Genomic DNA, 26,897 nt, shown 5'->3' on the forward strand with positions numbered 1-26,897 from the left:
TCTCTATCTATCTCTATCTCTATCTCTCTCTTTCAGTTTGTTTCTTTCAAATAATGACTTTGATTCCTTTTGCATTATTAAAAGTCAAGGTTTAATATGGAAAATTTAGACAGTATGAGCTCAAAAAGAAGAGAGTAACATTCAGTCATCTTCCAACTACCCAGAGAGTCACTGCTAATAAATACCAGAGATCCAGACTTCTGTTGTCCCTTCTGCAGCCTTCCTCTGGGCTCTTCCCTAACCCCAGAGGACAGGTCCTGAGTGGTCCAAGCCTCCCAAGCAGTCCTCTTCTCTTGGCTAGGGATTGGTTGAGCAGTGGATGACGCTGGCCAATGATGCCCGAGAAGAGGCTGCTGGGGAACTTCACCCAGGACACGCTGGTCTGTTTTTCCAGGTCTGGGTCTGGTTGTGATGGCAGGAATGCAGCAGCCATCTTGGCACCAGCCTGAGGATGATGCCAACGAGTGGTGGAAAATAGAACAAACAGCAGAGTAGCAGAGCTGAACTCCACACACGGTGCCTGGAGTAGAAACAGACAATCCGGTTCCTTGTTTTTAATCTGGGCCTGGGGAGCAGTGGGGAGAGGGGCGCTCTCTGCTCTTGGAACGAACCTGAAGCATTCTCACCATCACATTTTTATATACTGATGGAGATTCTCTCATTGACTGGCCTCTACCTAGGCTCCCCCGCACACTTCCTATGAGGTCTGAGTTTTGGACTTCTGTGTTCATGTCTGTTTTGTCCAAATTTGGCAAGTATCCTCCTAAGTCAGCTATCGGCCCTTGATAGCACTTGCCCTCCACGTCTGATAGGTTCCTCCTCCCCGCTCCCCCCACTCCCCAGGTGATATCTGGTCATCCTGGCCTGTCTTCAGTAAGAATCTTGTCAGGTTAGGTTAGCCAGGATCCCCCTTACATCTGATTTACCTCTTAGTAATATCCCACCTGCTGCCCCCCACCTGCTCCTTGGTTATAAAGTCCTACTTGCCCTTGCTGTGTTCAGAGTTGAATCTAATCCCCCACCCACTCCCCACACGATCCCATTGCAATGGGTCTATTGCAATGGCCCCTCCCCTTGAAGAAAGTCTGCCTTATTGTGCTTATAAAGACTTATTAAAGAACTTTTCTCCTTAAAAGTTAGAATACTATTTTTTTCTTTAAGATTCACCCATCCTTGGGGCACCTGGGTGGCTCAGTGGGTAAGCATCTGCCTTCAGCTCAGGTCATGATCCCAGGATCCAGCCCCACGACAGGCTCCCTACTCAGCGGGGAGTCTGCTTCTCCCTCCCCTCCCCACCCATGCTCATGCTCTCTCTCTCTCACACAAAAATAAATAAATAAAAATCTTCAAAAAAAAATTCACCCATCCTTCACTTCATGAATTTAATTGGTTCTTAAAAATTCGGCTCCTAAGAGCTGGGAAACATTTTTTTCTATAAAAATTTTTAAAGATTTTTTCTCTTATTGTAGTAAAACTAACATATAAAATCAATCATTTTGGGGCACCTGCGTGGCTCAGTGGTTGAGCCTTTGGCTCAGGTCATGATCCTGTGGCCCTGGGATCAAGTCCCGCATGGGGCTCCCTACAGGGAGCCCACTTCTCCCTCTGCCTGTTTCTCTGCCTCTCTCTATCTCTCAAGAATAAATAAATACAATCTTTTAAAAAATTAAAAAAAATAAAAATTGATCATTTTAACCACATTTATTTTTTGATAATTTTAACCATTATATTATATTATATTACTTATTTGAAACAGAGAGGGAGAGGGAGAGAATCCTCAAGCAGATTCCGTGCTCAGCGTGGAAACCGACACAGGGCTCCATTCATGACCCTGAGATCATGACATGAGCCAAAATCAGGAGTCAGACACTCAACGGTCTGAGCAACCAACTGAGCCATCCAGGCGCCCCTCATTTTAACCAATTTAAAATGTGCAGCTCAGTGGCATTTAATACATTACAGTGCTGTGCAACCATCACCACTATTTCCAGAACGTTTTTTCAATCGTGCAAAAGGGAAATCTTGAACCCATTAAGTGGTCCTTCACTGTCACCTCCTTCCCTCAGGCCTTGGCCACCACTGATGGCTTTTCTGCCTCTTTGGATTTGCCTACGCCGGACATTTCCTGCAAACGGAATCCTACACTATGTGGCCTTTTGAGCATTGGCTCAGAACTCCTTTTCCTCCCGGTTGGAGCAGAGTCAGCTGAGGGAGGGTTTGGGGCTATTTTAGGCTCTCCATCAGACACTGTCCCCTTCCTTCTCCAATATTGATCATCGGGTTTTTTCTCAATTTTATGTGAAGTTTTTCTGACTCCTATACCAAAATTCTGGGTCTGCTCTCCACTCCTGGCTCTTGTGGAATTCACAGATGCTCCCCCCACTGAAACCAGTGGTCACATCCATCATTGCCCAGCACAGAGGCTTCTAGGAAGGACCATTTATAGTATCTATCACAACAGCAGGGGCACATACTCTTTGATTAGCAATTTCACCTCTGGAAGTATGTCCTACACTTATGTGTCAACATGAGCTGGGGTGTGACAGCATGTAAGGCCACTCATTACAACTCTGTAATGGTAAAGGGGCAGAAATACTACAAACGCCCATCCAGTAGGGGCTTGGTTGAAAAAGTCCTCAGCTACCCAGGTACCCCACTATGTGACTTTTTGTAAAAACACTAAAGACACTCTCTTAGAATTCCCAGAAACCTTAGTAATAAAAGAAAGGTGCAGAACAAGTGTCTGGGGGTGCCTGGGTGGCTCAGTGGGTTAAGCGTCTGCCTTTGGCTCAGGTCATGATCTCAGCATCCTGGGATCCAGCCCCGCATCAGGCTCCCTGCTCAGCGGGAAGCCTGCTTCTCCCTCTCCCTCTGTCTGCTGCTCCCCTGCTTGTACTCATGCTCTCTCTCTCTCTCTCAAACAAATAAAATCTTGTTGAGGACTTTGAGATAGGGAGCTCAGTCTGGATGACCCGAGTGGGCCTGGTGTGATTACAGGGTTCTATAAAGGAAAGAGAGAGGCAAGAAATTTGGAGGAGGGAAGTGGGAGAATGGGGAGGAAAGGCCATATGATGGGCCATATGAAAAGGGATGCCAGCAGCACTCCTAGAAGCTGGAGAGGCAGGGAATGGATTCTTCCCTGGAGCCTCCAGAGGAACCAGCCCTGCTAACACCTTGATTTTAGCCTAGTGAGACTCTGGACTTCTGACCTCCAGACTGTGAGAGAAGAATTTTGTGTGTTAAGCCACTAAGTTTGTGGTGATACAATTCCTCCATCTAAAATATGCTATTCAGGGATGCTTGGGTGGCTCAGCAGTTGAGCATCTTCCTTTGGCTCAGGGTGTGATCCTGCAGTCCTGGGATCGAGTCCCACACCGGACTCCTTGCGGAAAGCCTACTTCTCCCTCTGCCTGTGTCTCTGCCTCTCTCTCTGAGTGTCTCATGAGTAAATAAATAAAATCTTAAAATAAGATGTGCTATTTAGGGGCACCTGGGCGGCTCAGTGGGTTAAGCGTCTGTCTTGGGCTCAGGTCATGATCCTGGGGTTCTGGGATTGAGTCCTGCATCAGTCTCCCTGCTCAGTGGGGAATCTGCTTCTCTCTCCCTCTGCCCTTCCTTTCTGCTTATTCTCTCTCAAATAAATAAACAAATAAATAAAATCTTTAAAAATGTAGGATCAGACACTTAACCCACTGAGATACCCAAGTGACCCCTTGACTCAGGTTCTTGCTCCCACACCTCTGGTTTTGTTCACACAAAACAGCCTGTCTCCAATTCTTATGAAAGACCTCCCCTGCACACAGACACTTGAGGTGTAATAAATTAACTTTAAGAAAGTATTTGGGGCTGGGGGCTGGATAGGGGTTCATGTAGTAGCAATGTGGCCAACCTCCCATTTATCTCTCCTTGCCATCCCTTACACCTTACCCCTTATGGAGGCTGTTCACACTCTCCCTTCTACCCTGAGTGAATCCCAAGAACTTCTTGTTTTCTCTTGTACAGCAGCTCATGCCTCATGCTCCAGTTTAGCATTCTGGCCCATGGTCTTTCCTGCCAAGTCCTTCCCCAACAGACAGGTCTCACTGTTAGAGGAATTCTGGTGCCTGCCTCCAAGGTCAGAGTCTGTTGTAAAAGAAATGGGTCAGTTGTACCTGAGAAGTTCTCCCTCTGGGATGTTGGGCTGTATCCTCCCTGGTCTGAGGGCCGTCTGTATGGCTTGCACAGCTGTGGTTTCTGCTCTCCTAGAACCTTTTCCTCCTTGTTTTTGACACTTTGCTTTCTTTGGTGGGGTACTGGCTCCCCTTCTCTGATGTCCTGTCAACCTCCGATGTCCTGTCAATGCCAGGCCCCAAGTCTTGGCAGAAGGTGCCAGGAACTTGCATCCTCCAAGTTTATGTCTACCATTGTTTCTGCTCCTCAGAGTGCCCTGAGCAGCTGAGTTCCAGCCTCGGCTTCTCTTCTGGATAAGGCTGGCGGCTCTTTCTTGTAATCACAGGGATTCCACTGACATGGAGATTCAGAAGGTCAAGGCCAGAGGTCAGATTCTTACAAAACTTTGCTGGCACTTGCAATAGTCTGTGTGGCCCCACAATGACAATGCAGGAAAGGGTTAATCTTGCCCAAAGTGAGATTTAGCCCTTTCCTTTGCCCCTGGCTCTGGGAGGCAGGGAATCTCTAAGCCCCTGGGAGTATCCTGGCTGATAAGAGTCTTATTTTGCCTGGGGCTGTGGGCAGCACCAGTGAGTCTATGATAACAGTGTGATTTATAGTGAGGCTTTGCCGTAGGGAGGTGCTGGAGACTAAGTCAGTTCCATGGGTGGTCAGCCGGTGTCTGCAATGATGGACTCCCCAATAAAAACCCTGGAAACCAAGGCTCAGCTGAGCTTCTTCGGTTGGCAGGACTCTGTGTTGACACATATCATTGCCAGGAAAAATCAGTACTGTCAGTGCAAGTGAAAGCTGGTGCCAAGACTCTTCTGGATGGTGCCTCATGCGACTTTTCATGCTTCTGATCTTAATCTCATACTTTCGTTGTAGTAAACTGTAACCATGAGCACAACCACTTTCCTGAGTTCTGGGATTCCTTCCGGTGAATAACTGAACCTGAGAGGGAGGGGTCGTGGGGACAGCTGGACTTGCACCTGCCACTGTACGTCTTGAGGTTTGGCATGAGAAGGGTGGCCACTCTCTTTGAAGGGAGACTGCATCCACTGGGCCAGGGTCCAGCTGCAAAGTCCATTCCTCCCCAGTCCCAGTCTCTCTCCAACATTGGTGACACTGTCACCTTGTCACCTGGGGCTGTTTGTCTGTGGATCCTGGGAGGAGCTGGCATCAGGGTTCACAGCTGTATAGATGACATGCTAGAAGGCAGATATTCAAACTTTAGCCTCAGGGCCCTTCCAAACACTGAAGCTCAGGGTGCAAACAGCTGCAGACCTGTCCCCTCCCCTCTCCCTGGAAGCCAGGGCAGCACTTCTTAAGGTATGGTCGTGAGTGGGGAGGCATGGGTCATTTATGGAAATGCAGATCCCCAGACCCCAGCACAGGCCCACCAGACCAGACTCTCAGAGGGAAGGACCTGGGAACCTGCATTTTGGGCAAACTTTTCAGGGGAGTCTGCCCAGCAGGAAAGGTTGGGAACCACTGCTCCAGGTATTTGGAGAAAAGATCCAGGACCTGGCTCCTGACACCATGCTGGCTTTTGGTTAAGCGCTGTGGGTGCCCAGAGGTGTCTGTCCCCTCCTTGGGAATGTCCATGCAGACTCCACACCCTCCTCATCTCCACCACCATACTTACGCCATTAGCAGTGGAGCTGCGTTGGTTCTTACCTAGGGAAAGAAGAGGAGAAGTTGTCAGGAATGAATGACAATGCTGGAAAGCATGGCAGGAGGACACATGTGGGTGTCAGAGCCCCTTGAATTCTTGGCCCCAATTCTGCCATTGACATGGAGGAGCCACTCCCCACAGTGGTTATTCGTAAAACAGGACTGGGGTATATGCCTCACACAGCTATTCATGTAGTTATTAAGTATAAATAGATATTTATTCAGCATGGGTTCTAGAATACGATAGAAGGCTTCAAATCCCAGCCCTGTTCTTTAGGAGCTGTGTGACCTCAGGCAATTGACTCTCTGTGCCTCGGTTTTCTCAACCATCAAACAGGGATTTATTTAGCAAATAGGAAATGTCTACTTTGTGCCAGGTGCATGCTAGGTGCTGCAGGTACAGCTATGAGCAAAACAGACACAAATCCCTACTCTCATGGAGTTCAGATTAATCATAGTAATAGTATTGGCGGCAATAGTTATTAGAGCCTACATAGAGCCAGCATGTGGCTTATGACGAGCCAAATGCTGCGCCAAGCACTTTACCTGTATGATGAGGTACAGTTACTCCCATTTCACAGAGGAGGAAACTGAGTCAAAGAGAGTCGGTCATTTGCCCTTGATGACACAATTAATAAAGTGGTAGAATGAGGGCCCTGGAGATGCCATACTTCATAAATACTTCCTCAAGTGTCTCCTGTGTGCCCGGCCCCCAGTGGGAGGTGGGGCTGGGGACACAGCCATGACCATGACAGTTCTAGCTCTGCTGTTCTGGGGATCACAGTTCTCTGGAGAGACAGATAAGTCCCCACACAGTGGCATCCCAGAGTGGGCAAGGGCTGGGATGGGGGATGCGGAAGACCAGAAAAGGTGCTAGGCTCACTCTGGGAGATCAGAAAGGGCTTCCTGGAGGAGGCGGCCTCCAGCGGGGCTGTGAGGAGGCAGTTTTGTTTAGCGGTTGAGGGTATAAGCTTTGAGGGCAACAGAACCGCCCTCTCTGCCTGACCTTCTGGCTGTGCACCTGTTGGCAGACCTCATCTCTCCAAGCAAACATTTCCTTGTCTCTACTGTGGGGCTCATGGCAGGACTCACTTTGCAGGGTGGTAGTGAGCATTTGAGAGGGGCATTGCACAGAAAGTCCCTTTCACCACAGGTATAAAGTGCTCTGGAAAATGTAGCTCTTCTTATGCAGCCAAAGGACTTCACCAGAAGGAGCCATGGGAAGGGTGCTCCAGGCAGAGGGACAGCCTGGGTGGAGCCCTTGAGTCAAGAGCATCAGGCCCTTGGGATGCCTCGGTGGCTCAGCAGTTTAGTGTCTGCCTTTGGCTCCGGTCATGGTCCTGAGTCTGGGAATTGAGTCCCACATGGGTTCCGTGTGAAGGGCCTGCTTCTCCCTCTGCCTGTGTCTTTGCCTCTCTGTGTGTCTCTCATGAATAAACAAATAAAAAATCTTAAAAGAAAAAAAGAGCATCAGGACCTTAAGAGGTGGGGATCAGAGTGCCAGCTGCTACCCTTACTCCCTAAACATTTGTAAAAGGAATCACCGATCCAATGAACAAGAGCCTCTGAACTTAAGTGTCCTCAGGTGTAAAATGGGGGAACCTCATGGTACTGAGGAGGCTGCCATGCATGGGGCTTAGTATAGATCTTAGTATAGGCTGCCATGGTGGCCAACCATGGCAGTTGTAATAATGCTCATTCACTGCTGACAGGCAGGAGATGTGCCAAAGAGGAAGGACTCACGGGGGCGTCTGTACAGCAAGAAATATAACAGCAACCCCAGGACCACAATGATCCCGGCCACAGCTCCACAAATGATGATGGTCACAGTGGACAAGCCGTGCTTGTTGGGAGGTTTTTCTGCAAGAACAAAAGGAAGCAGAGTTAGGGTCAGAGGCTTCTGGGGTCTTCACCTGCCCTTAAACGTTACTCCTCATCCTTTAGGGAAGCTACTGCTCTGTCTCTCAGTCTATATAGTTAGGAGGACCTGATCCCACCCCCTGGTTCCTAGGACAGGACTTTTACCCAGGTCTGGCCAGTCAGAGCATTTCATTCTCTGAAGCTATTGTGATTGATTCATAGGGAGGCTGTGACCCCAGTTAAGCCAATGAGAGCCAACCCTGGGACTTTGGCTAGAGCTACTGGAAGTGGTATATTCTCTCCCCTGGGATTACTAGATGGGTGAGATGGGAGGCTGTAGCTGCCAAGGGACAGCTCACCTTCCTGAGAACACAGAGAAAAGCAGAGACAAGAGATGTAAAGGGAAGTTCCTGGGTTTCACAGTTGGAGCATCTGGATCCAACTGTACCTGAAGGTGCATTTTCAATAAAGTCCCGTTTTTGCTTAGACTATTTTGAGTTGTCCTTCTATCAATTTCAGTTGATAGAGACTCTTGCCTAATATACTTGGGAAGGCCTTTCTGAGACCCTGGGGACAAGCCTCCTGCAACTACCCAACCCTGGGTTTGCAGAGGGGGTTATCCAGCAGGCTGTACAATAGTTTCAGTGGTACAGATGTTAACAGAGACTAAAGCTGACTGCATTGGTCCTTTCATGAGGGGGATTGGGGGGAGATGGGAATCAGAAAGCATTCTTGTGTCTGAGGACTCTCTTAACCAGGGAGCACTTCCAAACTCCTCCCTCAGAGGGAATCCTGCTGGGACTTCCTCCTTCGGTCCCTCTATTCTTACCACCCAAGGGACTCCTCACCTCTGACCAGGATGCTCAGTTCTGCCTGGCCAGTCCCTAGGGCGTTGCTGACACGGCAGATGAAAGTCGTGTTGATTGACTCGTCCACGGTATGGATCAGGAGCTGCGAGCCCTGGGCCACAGCAGAGGGCGGCAGGGGACCCACAGTCCTGGGAGAGACAGATGGGTGAAGTGGCAGGTGTGAGCTCTCACTGTGTACTCATGCTGTCTCTGATCAAAGTTGAGAGCAACCCTGGAGTTCCCCGACTCTTCCACTCACACCCACATCCAACCCAGCAGCGGGTCCCACCCATCTCACCTCCAAAACCTCTCTGGACTCCAGCCCCTCTGCAGGCCTCCCCAGCCACCACCCCGGTCCGATCCCCCAGCTTCTGGGCCACCTTGGCTACCTTTTCATGGGACTCCCTGCCTCTACCCCACCCCCACCACACTGTCCCCTATGAGCAGCTGGAGAGATCTTGTAAGTACTAACTTTTCACATCCTTTCATTATTCAGAGCCTTCCTGTGGCTTCTGCCTCACCCTGCATAAACCCAAAGTGCTAACACAGCCACAGACCCCATCCACCGGCTGCAGATACCTCGGACCACACTGTCTGTTACTCTCCCCTTTGCTCTGTATCCACAGTGGCCTCCGAGTTCATCTTCCAACACTCCAGTTAGGCTTCCACTGCAGGTCTTTGCACATGCTGTTCCCTCTGCCTGGAATGCTATTCCCCCGGGTATGTGCACGGTGCATCCTCACTTCCTTCAGGCCTGGGCTCAGACGTCACCTTAGCGACAGCCTTCTTGGCCAGCTTATTGCAACTGCAAAACCCCCCACCCCTCCCCGCTCTGCTTTACCTCTTCCCAGCATTTATCCCCATCGGACACACTACACCTCACAATGTTATTTTGTTTATTGTTTCCCTCCCCTGCTAGGACGGAGCACCAGGACGGGAAGGAATGTGGCCTGTCTCATTTACTAGGGTGTGTTGGCCAGTGGGATCTGGCACACGGTAAACAGCGGACACATTTCAGTTTAATGGACAGAGAAGATGCAAGCACGGAGTTCTGGGCGCTTGGCAGAGCTGGGATGGAAACCCAGCCATGTGGGCTCAGCAGCCTGGATCACGGTGCTTTGAGGCAGGACGGGGAGGCGTCAGCCAACACCACTCACTGGAAGACCCAAGGCCACGATTCCTTAGAGGCACAGCTGTGCCCATCCACCGAGCCGGGCAGGTGGGGATGATCACCCCTGCGGCATCTGCATGCTAGCAAGAGGGACGCGAGCTCCCTATCTCTCTTGCAGGGGGCGTTAAATAATTGATGGCATGCACATAGGATGGAACGGAATCCCAGCAGCACCGCAAAGGGGGTTGCGGGTACTCTGAAGTGCATAAGAGGTAAAAACAAAACAAAACAAAACAAAACAAAACAAAACAAAAAACCCCTGATGGATGGAGAGAGGGATGGATTGATGGACATGATTGAGCAGGTCCAGGAAAGTATGAGTGGGAGAAATCCACATTGGGGGTTTCTGAGCGCTCCCTGGCAAAGTCTTACAGCTTTTTTTGTATGTCTACAAATTCTCCCGATGAGATGCTGGGGAGCACGGGGATGCGGCTCTGAGAGCTGACACGGAAAGGCGTTCCCGAGACGGAGGGAGAGAAGCGTAGAGAACAGAAGGGGGGAGGGGTATGGGGTAACGGTGGATACTTCTGGGCACTTGACTACACGTTCTTAGTTTTTTCTTTTTGCTCATAACTGGATTGTCTGAAGTTTCTATAACGGTCATAAGTTTGATTGTAATTAGAACAAAAGCCCGATGCGAATTAAGTAAAACTATCGATTCCTTTGCTTTTTGCTTCCCCCACTCTTCCCCCCAGCCTTGGTATGAATCCAAGGAGATCTGAGTGCTCTGCGCCTCAGTTTCCTCATCCAGAGAATGGGGACAGCACCCGCTCTGTCAGAAGTGACTGAGCAGGTTACATGAGGTGACCTGGGAGGTGGCACAGTCCCGAGGTTAGGAGGTTAAGCCAGATGCTGATTTGAGAGCCACTTCTACACCCTTGTGGCCGCGGGACCCGTGCAGATGATGGTGGTTACTGGGGCCCGGCTTAAAGAACCCCGGGCGCGGTGATGATGCTGCCTGTGCGCGGAGTGTGGGGAATCACACGGGATGAGGTGGCCACCGGCACACAGCAGGCCACGCAAAAGAGCAGGTGTAACAGCGAACCTGAACCGACCTCTCATAAACTGTTCATACAAGACAGAAAGTTCACTGGGGTCTAAAGTCGACTTCTCTCTTTTTACTTTCTTGTACCCACCTTCTTCCCAAGACCCAGGGGTCCAGGCCCCAAATTCTCCTCCCTCAGACCCAGGAATCCAGGTCCCCAGGCTCTCCTTCCTCAGACCTGAGGGTCCAGGCCCCCAGCCCCCTCCTCCCTCAGACCCAGGGGTCCAGGCCCCAAACTCTCCTCTCTCAGACCCAGGAATCCAGGCCCCAAACTCTCCTCTCTCAGACCTGGGAGTCCATGCTCTCAGCCCCCTCCTCCCTCAGACCCGGGGGTCCAGGCCCCCAGCCCCCTCCTCCCTCGGACCCAGGAGTCCAGGCCCACAGCCCCCTCCTCCCTCAGACCCTGGAGCCCAGGTCCACCCAGGACTCACGTGCTCCAGTTATAGCCTGTGGGCTCCGGTTTGCTGCGGACGTCACAGCTCAGAGTGACCTCACTGTGGCCCATGTATAAAGTGCCATCATAGCCGGAGATGGAGACTTCGGGAGGGTCTGAGGGAAATAGACACACAGGTTCAGAGACAGGGACTCCTCAGAGGGGCCTAAAGATACGTGGGGTCATGGCATAATAAGAAAAGGCCTCAATGGGCTTCAGGAATAGCCCGAGACAGAGAGGCCTTTGAGGAGTCTGGGGCAATGGATCTCTTCAGAGAACAGCAGGCCAAAAGTCCTTGGCAGGGTGGGGGCTAGGGGGGTGCTGAGAAGGCTTCTGGGGACCTGCTCCTCTGTACTCATTTTCCTTGGTAGCCAGGTCCTGGCATTCTGTAGGTCTCCTGTAAGAAAAGGCCTCTTAGGTGCCCATAACCCACAGGAACATATATTCAAGGCTCTGACAAGTCCTGCCAGGAAGAATCCTGGATGGCTCTGCTTCAGCTGCTGCTTATCCATCCCAAATGTGATAGACAGGGAGGACTTTTCAAAGTCCTCATGGGCAAGGCCAATGAGACAGAGTGTTTTGTTTTTTTTTTTTTAATGGGGAGGAGCCAGTGTTGATCCCTCTTCCCTCAGACCCAGTGGCAATGTTGCAGGTGTCCAAGGAAGACAGTACCTGAGGGAATCAGTGTAGCAGCTGCCCAGGAGGGAATATTCAGAAACCCAGTGTAGACAATGGTAGGCAGTGTAGAAAATGGACAAGGGAGTTGGGGTAGACAGTGCAGTAAACAGTGTAGCAATGCAGGCAAGGTCAGTGTAGACAGTTGCCTAGGGAAGCAGGTGGAGGCAGTGTGCGTAGGCCGGGTTCAAGGGAGTTGGGAGAGACTGTGGGGTGTCAGTGTAGACAGTGACCAGGAGAGCCAGGGTAGACAAACCAGGGTGCAGCGTGGACTGTCGCCTAAGAAGCTGGTACAGACCATGAAGGATAGTGTTGTTTGTGGCCCAGGGGGCCCCGTGTAGACAATGTAGCGGTCCTTGTGCTTGCTCACGTTTGGGCACACTCACAAGGCACAGCGAGAGTCACGGGCAGCAGGACGGGCTTCTTCAAGCTCTCATGTTCCACTCTGCAGGTGACATTCTTGCCGTCCACCTTGCTCGAGGGGATCAAGGTTAAGAGGCTGATGACGGTGAACGTGCCAGGCAGGTGTCCAGGCACCTGGCTCTCATTGGCCTGGCCGTCCAGGTGTGGCCAGGAGATGCGGGCGGGTGGGCGACCCTCACTGGAGACGCAGCGGGCCACGGGCACAGGCTCTGGGCTGAGCGGGCTGAACAGGACCTCCTCGGACTCAGCCTTGTTCTCGGGCTGGGCTGCGGACAGGAGGGAAAGGGACCGGTCAGTCCTCGCCTGCGGTCTTTCTACAAACATCACAGCAGCAGGGGTTGGAGGCTTGTGGGAGAGGGGCAGCTAGCTGAGAGTACAGGCGGGCCAGGTTCAAATCCCAGCTCTGTCCCTGAGCCGCTGGGTGGCTGTGGGCACATGTGCTTCTTCATCTGTCCACGGGAGATAATGACAGGATCATAGGCAATGAGAATATAAAATGGTACTTGGCACCATAAGTGCTCAGGAAACACTATTATTATTAGGAATTGAATACACTGCCTGGCTGTATCACGGGTGATGATAGGACCCAGCCCTGCCTTCAGGGGCTACACCGTCAAAGAGGAAGACAGATTTCCCGAGAGAGTGTGGCAACCCGCAGTGGGCAAGGCTGGGGTGGGGGAATCCCAGAAGGGGTGCCGCAGTGTTGGTGGAGTGAAGGAGGGCTTCAAGGAGGAGAGGAGGGCTGAGCAGTGCTCTGCAGGTTGAGAAGGGAAGACAGGCTTAAGGTCACACAGTTCTATGGGACAGAGCTGGGCTTTTATGTGAGGTCTGACTCTAAACCCTTCATCATTATTCTGGTGATTCCCAAACCTGGAGCTCCACTTGTTTCCTTCCTCATTATTGCTTGTTATTGTTGCATTATTATGGGTTGGAGATTTCTCTTATTTTTTTAAGATTTTATTTATTCATGAGAGAGAGAGAGAGAGAGGCAGAGACAAAGGCAGAGGAAGAAGCAGGCTCCACGCAGGGAGCCCTATGTGGGACTTGATCCCAGGACTCCAGGATCACGCCCTGGGCCAAAGGTGGCGCTAAACCGCTGAGCCACCCAGGGATCCCCCTGGAGATTTCTCTTAAATATGACTCATGGTTGTGGGTTTTTTGGTGTGTGTGTGTGTTTTCTTTTTGGTAAAATACTGGTACTTTTAATGTTACATAACTTTCCAAAATAAAAGTGACAACAGTATGCAATAGGCATCTGTAACGAACAGGTTATTAAAGGAAATTTTAAATTAAAATCAAGTTCGAAGTTTAAATTAGTCATCTCTGGCTAACGCAGAGAAAAAGAAGTCACTGTGCTGGGACTGATCTAGTAGATAATCTAGTTTTCTACATCTGTGAAAGCAAATTCACTCGATCACTTGGGCTGAACGACAATTTGTTTTGCTTTTCCTGACTTGTATTCCACTTAGCACTTCTTCCTCTTTTTTTTTTTTTTTTTTTTTTAAAGATTTTATTTATTTATTTGACAGAGAGAGAGAGAGAGAGAGTGCACAAGCAGGGGGAGTGCCAGGCAGAGGGAGAGAAAGAAGCAGGCTCTCTGCCAAGCAAGGAACCTGATGTGGGGCTTGATCCCAGGACCCTGGCATCATGACCTGAGCCGGGAGGCAGACACTCCACCGGCTGAGCCCCCCAGGTGCCCCACGGGCACGTCTGATAGATTTCACAGCTGAACCCAATATTAAAACTACAGCCAAAAATAAAAATAAAAATAAAAATACAACTACAGCCAAATACGCTTTTCAACACATTATCTTCTCATTTACAAAATGCCATGCAAGTTTATTCACAATCCGAACACCACCCCCTCCCAAAGTACCAGTGAGGAGATGGCCGAGAACACGACTCCTTATGGAACCTCCCTCCCAGCTCTGCCTAACCTGAGGACTATTTTAAAAGGAATGGCCTAAAATCTTAGCTTTCACACTTTCTTTGAGTCTCATCATCTTTTACAAAACAGAACAAAAGACATAAGCAAGGTTTAGGGGCTGGCTGCAATGCAACACCTTTCTTTCTAATTGATGTACAGTAGAGGAGGGTTGGTCTGCGTCTATCTGTGCTGGCATGGATTTAGGGAGGGATTAATTCCACACACGAGAAGCTGTGTTTCCAGTTGCTTCTGATTCACATAAGGGGTCATGATAGACTCTGCAGAATGTGGCCTACAGCCCAAGGGAAGCTCTCACAAAGCTGAGGAGACTGATTAGTATTTTTCTTCATCTGCTGCTTGATACTTCCCAGTTGTTATTAAGACACCCAGTGTGCCGACATTCTGAGCCCCACCAACATCATCCCCGCAATCTTCTATCATCATGGCCTCCTCAGATTCATGGCCAGCACCCTGCAATGCCTCCACAAAGGACATTTTCTCTGGTTTTCCCACTACAGTGGCCTCGGTGTCTGTGGCCTACTCTAAAGCCATCAGGAACGGCACCCCATCCGGGAGTAACCAGGACACCCAATTCAGAATTTGATAATGAAAGTGTTCTGGTGCCAAGCCTATGACCACAGCATTAGGATCACTTGTTCATATTTCTCTGAAATCAGGTAGGGGCTGATCATCTATTAGTAGGATATGTCCAACCTGTTTCTGCTCTACGAAATTTTATTTTTTTTAGAGAGACAGAGAGTGAGTGAAGGCTTGTTCTGAGGGTAGGGGGTGGGGCAGAGGGAGAGGAAGAGAGAGAACCCCAAGCAGATTCCATGCCCAGCGTGCAGCCCGACATGGGGTTTGATCTCATGACCCTGAGATCATGACCTGAGCCGAAATCAAGAGTCGGACACTCTACTAACTGAGCCACCCAGGCGCCCCCCTGCTCTACTAAATTTCTGGCTGTAATCAGAGAAGTGAATATTTCATCTTCAGAGATCTCAAACACCAAATTTTTCAATCTTTCCAATAGGTCTTGCTTGTTCTCTCTGGTTGTATTGGTCACACACCTAACCATGACAGAAGTTAACCGTATAACCTTTTATGAGCTTCCTCTGCGCCTCACACAGCTGCAATTTGAGTGCGAAGTGTGCCACCCAGATCCACCAAAAGAGCTTTAACCCACAGTGTGGAGCACTTCCCCCAGCTTCGTCCTCAGCAAAGGCCCCTGCTAACAGGAAAGGCAGCATGGTGGTGGTGGTGTCCTTGAATCCAGCCCCAGGGCGCCAGTGACGCAGCTGCTAGAAGCCGGGAACGGGGCCCAGGGCCGCTCACTGGTTCTGTTTTACCCTCATCCCGAACTGTAAGACCTGAAGTCCCAGGTTTGCTGAAATGACAAGCACCACCCATGGTTGGGTGCTGTGTGCTCGGCCCTGGTTCCAAGCACTTGATTGTGCAGGAGTCACTCTTGTAAGGTCTGGATCAGTTCCTGGCCACTAAACGCTAAGTACATGTCAGCTTTCACTGTGATCCTCGTAGTGATCTCCATTTCACGGAGGCATAGAGACTTCCTACTCAATTTCAAAGAGGAAATATTCTGTATTATTCTTCCTAGTGCTCAGGAAAATGAACCACGAGTCTTCTACAATGCCTGGGGGTGTCTGGGCCCCGCTGGGGAAAGCCTCCACTACCGGTGTCAGAGTCACTCTCCTTCTGGTTGGTATAATTCAAATTCCTTATCAAAGGGAGAAACAGGGGGATCCCAGGGTGGCTGTTCTGATCCTGTGGTTTGGTGCCTGCCTTTGGCCCAGGGCGTGATCCTGGAGTCTTGGGATCGAGTCCCACAGCGGGCTCCCTGCATGGAGCCTGCTTCTCCCTCTGCCAGTGTCTCTGCCCCTCTCTCTCTGTCTCTCTCATGAATAAATAAATAAAATCTTTAAGAAAAAAACAAACAAAGATAGAAACAGTGGTTGACAGCCATCAGGAGCCCACAGCTGGCCTCTGTTCTAAGGTTCAGCTGGATAAACTCCTGAGACTCTCAGGAGAGCTTTGTGAGGGCAGCACTCTCGTCACTAAGCATATTCTACAGGCGAGGAAAGGGGGAATCTGAGATGAAAGCACTTGCTAAGAGATGCCTGGGTGCCTCAGTGGTTGAGTGTCTTCATGCTCAGGGCATGATCCTGGGGTCTTGGGATCAAGTCCCCTATTGGGCTCCCTGTGGAGAACCTGTTCCTCCCTTGTGTGTGCCTCTGCCTCTCTCTCTGTGTCTCTCATGAATAAATAAATTTAAAAATACGTTTGTTTTTTTAAAGAAAGCACTTGCCCAGCTAGTAGTAGCCAACTGGGAAGCAAGCCCTGGCCTCCCTGCTTCTCAGGCCCCTGCCGGGACTCCCCCTGACTTCCCCTGTTCCCCATTCCTACCCACCCTCCTCCATGCTCTGCCCTCAGCCTGCAAGAGCTTTTAAGATCTTACACTCCAGGATCCCAACTCTCCTCCTAGCCTCCAGCCCCTTCCCTCTCTGACTTCCCTCCCTGCATCCCCCCCCCCCCCACTCTGGCCCTCCCATCACTGCCTCATCTCCTCCTTTTGTCCCCACAGAATCTGCCCCTCCATCCCTGCACCTCCTCCCCCCAGCCCCTACCCCCCCTTTAATCCCTGCTCCTCTGCTCACCCAACACCCGGAGCCAGGTATGGGCACTCCTGCTGCCCTCGGGGAACATGGCAAAGCGGCAGGTGTAGTTGGCTTCATCATCTGCGCGCAGTCCCCGCAGGGCCAGTGACCCGTCCCGCAGCTCCTCACCGGGCCTGGCGGCCACAAACTCCAACCGCCCAGGCTCCGGGAAGCTGGGGCCCTGCGTGGGGTGGAAGACCGCCACATTGAATTCCTCTCCTGCCTCATCCCGCCGGGTCCAGGTCACCTGTGTCACGTGCACCCCATGCTCCAGTGGCGGCAGTTGGCAGGACAATTCTGCAGTGTCGCCCAGGAGGCCATGTACCTGCGCCGGCGCCAGCACACCCACGGTCACGGGCCCTGCAGGGAAACACAGGGCAGGGTCAGACCTGGCGTTGGAGGTCTGGATGGCGAGGGGCACCGCCCACTGGCACCCCCACCATCCCAGCCCCTACCCGGGTCTGCAACCATCCCCACAGCTTCGCTGTGCTGTTATTACCGTATTTCCCCAATCTCAGCATCATCGATGCTTTAAATTGTGGTCCATATTGTGGTTAAAAACTTAAATCTGCCATTTAAACCATTTTAAGGTGCCCAATTCTGTGGCAATGAGTCATGTATGTAACTATTACTACTATCTAGTTCCAGAACGTTTTCATCGGCTCAGTGTTATCAATGTCACTGGGATGCTGTCATTTACAGGATGTCCGATAGAGGGGTAGGAAAAAGGAGGCAGAAACTTTAAATCTTAGAATCTATGAAATATGGTAACATTAGTATTAGTATTACTATGCATGGACCCTGATTGGGAGGTTTATAGGGGATCCTGGCACAAGAAGGGAGGCGATTATAACCCAAGGATTTTGGATCCCTTCCAATCTCTGTTGTGAGGCTTCAGGCAGGTTATTTAACCTCTCTGATTCTTTCCCAGCTTGTAATGTGGGACTAATAACAGTTAGCACAGGTTGCTTTACACAGGTCAGGGGCTGTTCTGAGTGCTTCACACATCTCTTAGCATTTTGTCCTTAAACAGCTCTTTGAGGCAAGCACTACTGTCAGCCCCACTTTATAGATGGGGAAACCAAGGCAGAGAGTCGTTTGCTCCATGTCACAGAGAGGGTAAATGGCAGAAGTGGGATTTGAACCCTGCAGTCTACACTTGGCAGTCCTGACCTTTAACCCACCAGGCTCCCTATTAAAATCTTTCAGCCTCAGCTCATAGTAGGTCTTCACTATGTCTTGGCTTTTATTGCTATGAATAAACATGGTGCTATACATTCTTATTTTTAATAATAAAGATAATGGAGACAGTGGGAAGGAGTTAAGTTCTTTGAACCCCGGTACTGCTACTCAGCAACTGTGGGTCTGTGTGCAGGTGGTTTCACTCCTCTGAGTCTAGTTTTATCATCTGTAAATTGGGGGATGGTTATAGCATCATAGGATTGTTGAGTGGACGAGACAGTGAAATCTACGTGGAGGGATTAGCATGTCCCAATGGCTCTATCAAGGTGAATGTTATAATTATTGTGTTATGAGGAAGAAGAAGCTGGGAGGTGATGGACAGGGGTGCTTAGAGCGTGCTGGGTGGAGGAGGGCATGGTTTGGACACAAGCAATTGTGGAGTGGTGAGCATGCTAACATGGGTTTGAACGCCAGCTCTGCCACTGCTGAGCTGCATGGCTCTGGGCACATGGGTCTCCTTCTCCGGTACTTTCCTTCACCAAACAGCAAGTCTCCTCCTTGCCAAGGTGCCATTAAGATGACATTGAGTGAAGTCTAATAACCACACTTTGGTGCCTATCTGTGCCAGACACTGAGCTGCTTTCTGACACGTGGCCTCCTGCAACCCTCTCCATGGCCCCATGAGATGTGCACTAGTTTTTTCATTCCTACTGGACAGAGAGGTGAGGTGCACCTCTGAGGGTTAAGCCACTTGCCTAGGCTAATGGAGGAGTAGCATAGCCTAGGGCCAACCCCGGGCCTGATCTACCCTGCACCTAGGATCCTGGGCACCAGGCTCTTCTGTCCTGGTCAAGGGAGCCCTGTCCACTATTTTTCATTTACTCATTGGACCTGCTACTTCTTGCTGGTGCCTTGAGCAAGTTACTTCCCCTCTCCATGCCTCAATCTCCTCATCTGTAAATGGAGGTCACAGTGGGACCCATATTGGAAATCTCCTTAAGAGGTTTGGGTTGGTGGCCCTCTGTGAATGCCTCAAACTGTGGGTTCCTCTTTTCTGGAGCTGTGCCCGGTGTTCTGGGAGTCACCTTTTTGGTGAGATAAGGGACCGAGTCTACATTCAGTATTAAAACTGTTCATACCAAAAAAAAATAAAAAAATAAAAATAAATAAAAAATAAACTGTTCATACGAATTATCAATATCACTATGCTACCAAGTGCATCCAACTTTGCTCAGCATCCTCCCAAGACATAGTCATAAAAAGTGTCTGCCCCCCAACCCCTCCCAGCCACCCCAATCCCCAACACATTTTGTGGAAACAGAGAGCTTAGGAAACTCTCCTGAGCTCTCACAGGCATTAAATGCCAAAAGTGGGATGTCTGGGTGGCTCAGGGGTTGAGCGTCTGCCTTCAGCTCAGGGCACGATCCCTGGGCTCAAGTTCCTCATCTGGCTCCCGGCAGGGAGCCTGCTTCTCCCTCTGCCTATTTCTCTGTGCCTCTCATGAATAAATAAATAAATAAAATCTTTTTTTAAAAATGCCAAAAGCTGTTTTGAAACCAGGGGCCGCTGGAGTTCAGAGCTGTATCCCCAGGGCCTGGAACACTGACAGACACATAGTAAGCGCTGAATGCATGCAGACGTGCATGAATGAATGAATGAATGGCCATGCTCTTAGAGCCATCCTCTTGGGGTCAGAAGGGGGAAAGGGTTATGTGCCACCGCGCTCTTATCCCCCCTCCCCCATCAAGCATTCTCTGTGGGGATCAGCGGGCCAGGGTTTGGCATCTGGTGGGGGGAAGAACCGGTGAGCAGTCACAGGACTTGAGGTGGCGGCCCGTGAGTCACCCTCCGCAGTAATTTTCCAGGACCCACGGCAGCGAACTCGCTTTCTGGGAGCCCGAGGGCCCGCCGGTTTCCGCAGCCCGGGGCGCGGGGAGGCCGAGCATCTGCTGGTGGAGGCTGGTGGAGAGGGAGAGGGGGCCCAGCGGCCGCTGGCCCGCCCGGGGGTGACTCACCGGCTTCCGTGGGTGCCCAGAGCAGCAGCGGCAGCAGCGGCAGCAGCCACAGCGGCGGCGGCCACATAACTGGGTTCCTCCGGGTGCCCCTCCGCACAGCCTCTTCCCCGGATCTCGGGGTTCGCGCTCCCTCCCCGGCCGCCGCGGACGCCCAGCCACTGCCCAGAGAACCGGCAGCCTAGTAGCACCGGATCCCCGCGGGCGCTGGAAAAGCTCCCACCGACCCGCACCCCGGCTCTCCGGCGCCGGCTGAGTAGGGGCGGGGCGGGGCGGGGCGGGGCTGCCCGTGCGCGCCTGCGCAGAAGAGGCCGCAGGCCGGCTGGGGCCGGAGCCGCCGCGTCAGGGCGCTGGGCGTCCCGCCCGGTGCTCTTGTCCTTTTTTGTTGCAGTGTCCCTAACAGAGTGTTGTATTAATTCCTGGCTTCCAGTAGAGTGATCCAGCACTTCTGTACCTTTCTCCGAGCTCACCGCAACAAGTATACTTTTTTTTAACTGCTATTTTTTTTTTTTTAAGATTTTATTGATTTATTCGTGAGAGACAGAGACAGAGGCAGAGACAGAGAGAGAAGCAGCTCCCCGCAAGGAGCCCGATGCGGGACTCGATGCCGCGCCCCGAGATCGCGGCCTGAGCCGAAGACAGATGCTCAATCACTGAGCCACGCAGGCGTCCCAATTTTTTTTTTTTAAGATTCTATTTTTTCATGAGAGAGGCAGAGACAGAAGTAAAGGGAGAAGCAGCCTCCCTGCGGGGAAGCCCCCATGGGGGACTGAATCTCAGGACCTCAGGATGACGACCCGAGCCAAGGCAGGCGCTCAACCACTGAGCCACCCAGGTGCCCAACAAGTGTACTCTTAAGGCCCCTCGCCTGGTTCCCCCCTTCCCCTTCCTTCTCTCTATTTAACAACCTGTCCCCCGCCCCCCCTTTGTGTTCTGTTTCTTAAATTCCACCTAAGTGAAATGGTTTCATATTTGTGTTTCTCTGACTGACTTACTTCACTTTTTAAAGGTCAAGTTGGCTAAGTGCGGGAGCAGACATTCCGACCTACAATCCAGACAGATCCCACGTTCTCAACCACCAGGCAGAAACTCTCTGGACTTTGGAGGCAGACAAGGCCTGGGCTTATATTGGGCAAGCTGCTCCTCCTTGCCCTCCTTACCTGAAAAACGGGCATGATAACAGTGCTCGCTTCACAGGAGGGTTTATGAGGCTTAAACAAGCCACTGTTTAGCCCAATTCCTGTATTACTCAATAGACAACAGCTATAACAATAACAACTAGTATCAATGTGTTCACGGTTATTGAATAATCCTGTCGGTGAGAATGATGTTCCACCCATTCTTAGTTTGACATAAATTCATTGAATCAGGTACTATTCCTGGCACGCGGAGGCAGCAGAAAATAATACAGACACAAATCTTCGCCTTTGTAAAGCCCGCCTTTTGCTGGAAGGAAACAGATGTTAACAGGTTAATTAATACAGAGAACACAACCCTGTCTGGTGGCGATGATGGTCAGAGAGCAACATACAACAGGGAGAAGGATGAGAGGATGGGAGATTGAGAGAGAGAGAGAGAGAGAGAGCATGATAGAGACAGATGAGAGGAATAGAGACACCTTTCAGAGACAGTGACTGGGAGATAGGGAGCAAGAAAGAGAGAAACAGATATGAAAAAAGAGACACAAGATGAGAGACCAAAAGAGAGGAGAGGCAGACACAAGGACAGACAGCCAGATGAGAGAGAATTAAGAGGTGACAGAGAGACTCAGAGAGCCATGTACTCAGACACAGAGCTTGGGAGACTCCCTGGTCCCCAGCTCTGCCCATCCTGGCTATGGTCTCCACCAGGCCCCCTAGCAGCTCTGACCCTTGTTCTGTGACATCCCTATATCTTTCTAGACAATTCCCCTTTTAGGTTTTGACCAGTTTTGTGGGTTTTTTTGTCTCTTGCTGATGTCTTTGACTTGGACCTAGTGCCCGCTCATGGTGTGTGGCTGTGGGTGGGTGGCTCTGATGCCTGATGTCTCTTGTCCTGGGTGCAGGTAAATTTCTGAATGGAAACATGGAGGCTGGTGTCTGTGAAATCTCTGAATTTTCTCCTTTTCCTCCTCCTCCTCGTCCTCCTTTTTCTTCTTCTTTTAAAGATTTTATTTATTTATTTATTCATGAGAGACACGGAATGAGAGAGGCAGAGACACAGGCAGAGGGAGAAGAAGCAGGCTCCATGCAGGGAGCCTCCACGGAGGATCATGCCCTGGGCCAAAGGCAGGCACTAAACCACTGAGCCACTCAGGGATCCCCTCTTCTTCTTTTTTTTTAATGTAAATCTTATTTTATTTAAATTCAATTAATCACCATATAATATATTATGGGTTTCAGAGGTAGAGGTCAGTGATTCATCAGTCTTATATAACACCCAGTGCTCCTTGTATCATGTTCCCTCCTTAATGTCCATCACCCAGGTACCTCATCCCTCCCCCCACTGGGGGCTGAGTGAGCAGCCTTCAGTTTGTTTCCTATGATTTAGAGTCTCTTATGGTTTGTCTCCCTCTCTGATTTCATTTTATTTTTTTCCTCTCTTCCTCTATGACCCTCTGTTTTGTTTCTTAAATTCCACGTATGAGTGAGATCGTATGATAGTTGTCTTTCTCTGACTTCTTTCGCCTAGCATAATATCCTCCAGTTCCGAGACACCTGGGTGGCTCAGTGGTTGAGCATCTGCCTTCAGCTTAGGGCGTGATCCCAGGGTCCTGGGATTGAGTCCCACATTGGGCTCCCTGCATGTGGGAGCCCAGCCTGCCCCTCCCTCTGCCTGTGTCTCTGCTTCTCTGTCTCTCTCATTAATAAATAAAATTTAAAAAAATCCTCTAGTTCCATCCATGTCATTGCAAATGACAAGATTTCATATTTTGATGGCTGAGTAGTGTTCCATTATATATATAAAATATATGCAAATATATATATATTTATCACATCTTCTTTATCCATTCATCTGTCGATGGACATCTGGACTTTCTATAGTCTGGCTATTGTGGACATTGCTGCTATAAACATTGGAGTGCAGGTGCCCCTTTGGATCACTACATTTGTATCTTTGGGGTAAATACCCAGTAGTGCAATTGCTAGGTTGTAGGGTAGCTCTATTTTCAACTTCTTGAGGAACCTCCTTACTGTTTTCCAGAGTGGCCTGCATTCCCAGCAACAGTGTGAGAGGGTTCCCCTTTCTCTGTATCCTTACCAACAATTGTCATTTCCTGAACTTGTTAATTTTGCCATTCTTACTGGTGTGAGGTGGTATCTCATTGTAGTTTTGGTTTGTATTTCTCTGATGCCAAGTGATGTGAAACATTTTTTCATGTGTCTGTTGGCCATTTGTATATCATCTTTCGATAAATGTTCATGTCTTCTGCCCATTTCTTGATTGGGGAAATCTCTGAATTTTTTGGCACTCTTGTTCTGAGGTGCTGAGTTATCTCTAAATCCGGAACCTGTGGCTGCTTCTACATTCCTCCTCTGGACCATGCTGTCACCCTTTGGGGTTCCCCTTCCTCCAGGGCTCCCCAGATACTGAACATGGAGAGCCTCCTCTCAGAGCTCTGGATGGGAGAGGCTACCCCCTCCTCCGCTGGTGTTTGAGCTTCGGATTTGGGGCCCACCTCACCACATACTCTACCTCTTCCCCACTGGACATCTGACTCCTCTTTGACAAGAATGGAGCCTCTGTCTGAAAACAAGCCATCTGAACCCTGGTCCTAAACAATGTCACATAAAGGAATGATACCAGTCCTTAGCCACTGAAGCTTCTCTTCAGTGGGTCAATGGGGGAGGGGGGTCAAGGGAGAGCTGAGGGTCAGGGATGGGGTGAAGGTTAAGGATGGAGCCAGAGATGGGGTCTAGAAAAGTGAGGGTCTCAGGGATGGGGCTAAGGTGAGGGGAGGGTCAGTGGGTAGGAGAGGGCCTTCCATGGCTGGTATTCCTGGCCACCTCCCCCCACCCCCCAAAAAAGTTAAGTCAATAAATACTTGGGAAGGCCAAAAGCACCATGGTGTCAAAATCACTGAATTAAAGCAAATGTCTTATTTCAGGTCTGGATGGGCCTCATTGAGGATGTGATGGGGGAGAGTGAGTGGTGCCAGTTGGAATGGGTAGGTTGAGACAAGATGTTCTACAGCCCCACCCGCGATCTTTCCCCATCTCTGAGCCCTGAAGGTGGTCTGGCTCCTTGCAACCACTCTCCTTTTGTCAAAGTCTTCCTGTGCATGAACACATCATCAGTTTTGAACCTACTCTCAGGGCACGGGCCTTTTGGGTATTTCCAATGTTCTAATGCTTTGTCCTTGCAGGACGTGGAGTAACCACGTCCACACTGTTTCCTTGGTGTGTGACGGAATCAGTTCCATGCGTTCCTAGAAGCTGATTGGCTGGGTCCAAGGGCCGGGGCATGTGTGTTTTGGGAGAAGCACTCTTGCCAGCAAGGTAGATGATGGCAGTGCCGTGCTTATTACCTAGAGGCCCTCATAGCAGTAAGCTGGAGCTTCTAAAATTTCAGATGTGGAGCTTGGTCCCAAAGGTCTGATGTAGAAACCTGGAGGCTGGGTAGAGGGGAAGGAGGAAGAAAGAGTGGCAGGGGAGAGAGATGGGTGGAGGAGACAGAGCAGGGAGAGGGAGAAGGAGAGGAGGGAGCAGTGGTTTGGAACGTTACTCTTTTGGTTCAAATTCTGGTCTCACCAATTAATAGCTGGTGATCCTAAACCACCTGGATCATTGCTCTTGCCTCCTTTTTCTTATCCATAAAATAGGGGATCAAAAAAACCATATGGTAATGGTTCAATAAGTTATTTGAAAGGAAGTCATACGGTTAAAAAAAGTCATTGGTTTAGGTGCTTCACAAATGGCAGAAACTATTATTAGTGCCCTAGGGCACAATTTTCATCTTCTATACCCTGAGCCTAGGCAGGAAAAAGATGAAAAGAAACTCCCAAACTACCACCACCACCTGCCTGTGCTTGCCCAAGAACTGACTGGCTACCCAGAGTGGGCATTTCCTCTCCGTCATCTCCTGCCAGCTCCCACCCCCACATCCACTGAGCTCCCACCCCCACACCCACGGGCATGCAGGGTTGTAGTGGTACCTCCCGATGGTGGATGGTCATTCTGTCTTTCCTCCCTTCCAAATCCCACAAGCCTTTCACAACCCAAGGAGGGAAACGAAGCCTGCTCTCCCCAGCCGACTTCTATCACTGGTGACTAATCAGAACCATACCCTCTAACAGATAGGTCTCTGCAGTGTGAAGGACAAAGGCCACATTGTAGCTCCTACATGACCTGGCCGCTGATGACAGCTTGATGTCACTTCCTCTTCTGCTTTATAAGTCAGCCAGGCCAAAGCCCTTGCAGTCCCTCTGAATGAATCGTGTTTGCTCATCTCCAGGCTGGGACACATTTCCTCTGTTCTCCACCCGGCAATGGTTACTACTCAGTTCACTACTGAGCCCTTGCCTCTTCCCAGAAGCCTTCCTGGTTTCCCATGCTGGGGAATCCCTCTTCTGGTGTTCCTAAGTCCCCTAAGCTGTAGTAAGTTCCATGGGGGCAGGGTCCAGGGTAGTGAGAATTCAATTTCCTCATTTCTATTTTTTAAAGATTTATTTATTTATTTATTTGAAAGAGAGAGAGAGAGAGAGAGAGAGAGAGAGAAGTGCAAGCAAGGGAGGGGTATAGGAAGAGGGAGAGAATTTCAAGCTGACTCCCCGTTGAGCTTAGAGCCCCAGACGCAGGGACAGATCCCATGGCCCTGAGATCCTGCCCTGAACCAAAATCAAGAGGTGCACACTTAACTGACTGAGCCACCCAGGCACCCCAGCTTCCTCATTTCCAACATGGGACTAATAATAGCACCCACTTTCTAGGGTTTGGATTAATAAACAGAGAGGATACATTAAAGTCCATTAGCATAAATATCACCTTCTAGGGACATGGTTGTTCTTGTTAATCATCTTAGTGTATTCTTCAGTACAGATGACCCCTTCCTCAGGAAGCCCTCTTGGACTCCCAGGGTGGATCAGAAGTTCCTTTTGAGCTCCCACATCCCAGCATGAACTACTCTGGGTTGTCACTGCTGGAGATGGTTCTCTCTCCCCTATTGGACAGTGAGCCCCGGGGGGGGGGCAGGGCTGCAGCTGCTGTGGTCAGTCCTGTGTCCCCAGTACTGCCCAGTACAGGGCTCTACATGGACCAGGGGCTGGAGGAAGGCATGTTGAATAAATGAATGAATGAATAAGTGAATGAATGAATGAATGAATGGCTTTAGCAATTATTTGATCTGATTGTTATCTATTAGTCATCTTTCCACCTTAGCTCATTGTTGTGTTTTCTGTCAATACTGGAATTCATAAGAAACTTCTTATGAAGTTGTGTGTGTGTGTGTGTGTGTGTGTATGAGAGAGAGAGAGAGAGGAGAGAGAGAGAGAGAACAAGCCTGCAAGCTTGAAAGCTTGAGGAAGAGAGTTTGTGTGTGTTCCAATAAGGAAGAGATGGGGTGGTAGTGGCAGGAAGCAGGGAGGGCTGAGGACTTGGGAAAAGAATAGGCTGGAGTTTTGAATTTTGGAGATGGAATCTGTGAACTCTGTGAGTACAGAGTTCTGAGGGCATGTCTGTCTTATTCTGGGCCATGTGTCTAGCACCTAGCCACACAGAAGGTGCTTGGTAAATATTTGTTGGGTGACTGAACCAGACATTGAATTAGCCTAGGAATCTTGCTGTGCCTCTCTAATTGTGGATCACAGTATATTTTGGGCAGGTCTTGAACCAGAGGTTCTTTTCAT

General features: G+C 50.1%; 1 protein-coding gene and 1 pseudogene across 3 annotated transcripts; both read right to left on the reverse strand.

Moving 5' to 3' along the window:
* Positions 1-67: 67 nt before the first annotated feature.
* PVR (PVR cell adhesion molecule) lies at positions 68-20,344 on the reverse strand. Of its 3 annotated transcripts, none has more exons than XR_013352746.1 (9): positions 20,078-20,344; positions 16,881-17,240; positions 12,245-12,547; positions 11,182-11,299; positions 8,535-8,683; positions 7,570-7,686; positions 5,798-5,829; positions 4,152-5,360; positions 68-520 (listed from the first exon to the last, which is right to left on the reverse strand). XR_013352746.1 is itself a non-coding variant. In XM_077848910.1 (8 exons), the coding sequence occupies exons 1-8, from the start codon at positions 20,142-20,144 to the stop codon at positions 5,289-5,291; spliced, it is 1,218 nt and encodes a 405-aa protein (XP_077705036.1). In that variant the 5' UTR covers positions 20,145-20,344; the 3' UTR covers positions 68-5,288. The 3 variants fall into 3 exon arrangements, 1 of the variants encoding a protein (XP_077705036.1); XR_013352745.1 differs by having other exon boundaries at positions 3,928-5,360; XM_077848910.1 differs by having other exon boundaries at positions 68-5,360.
* Positions 13,489-15,458, reverse strand: LOC144295888 (haloacid dehalogenase-like hydrolase domain-containing protein 2 pseudogene; annotated as a pseudogene).
* Positions 20,345-26,897: the final 6,553 nt, after the last annotated feature.

Source organism: Canis aureus, chromosome 1, assembly GCF_053574225.1.
Source record: "Canis aureus isolate CA01 chromosome 1, VMU_Caureus_v.1.0, whole genome shotgun sequence".
NCBI classification, from domain to species: Eukaryota; Metazoa; Chordata; class Mammalia; order Carnivora; family Canidae; genus Canis; species Canis aureus.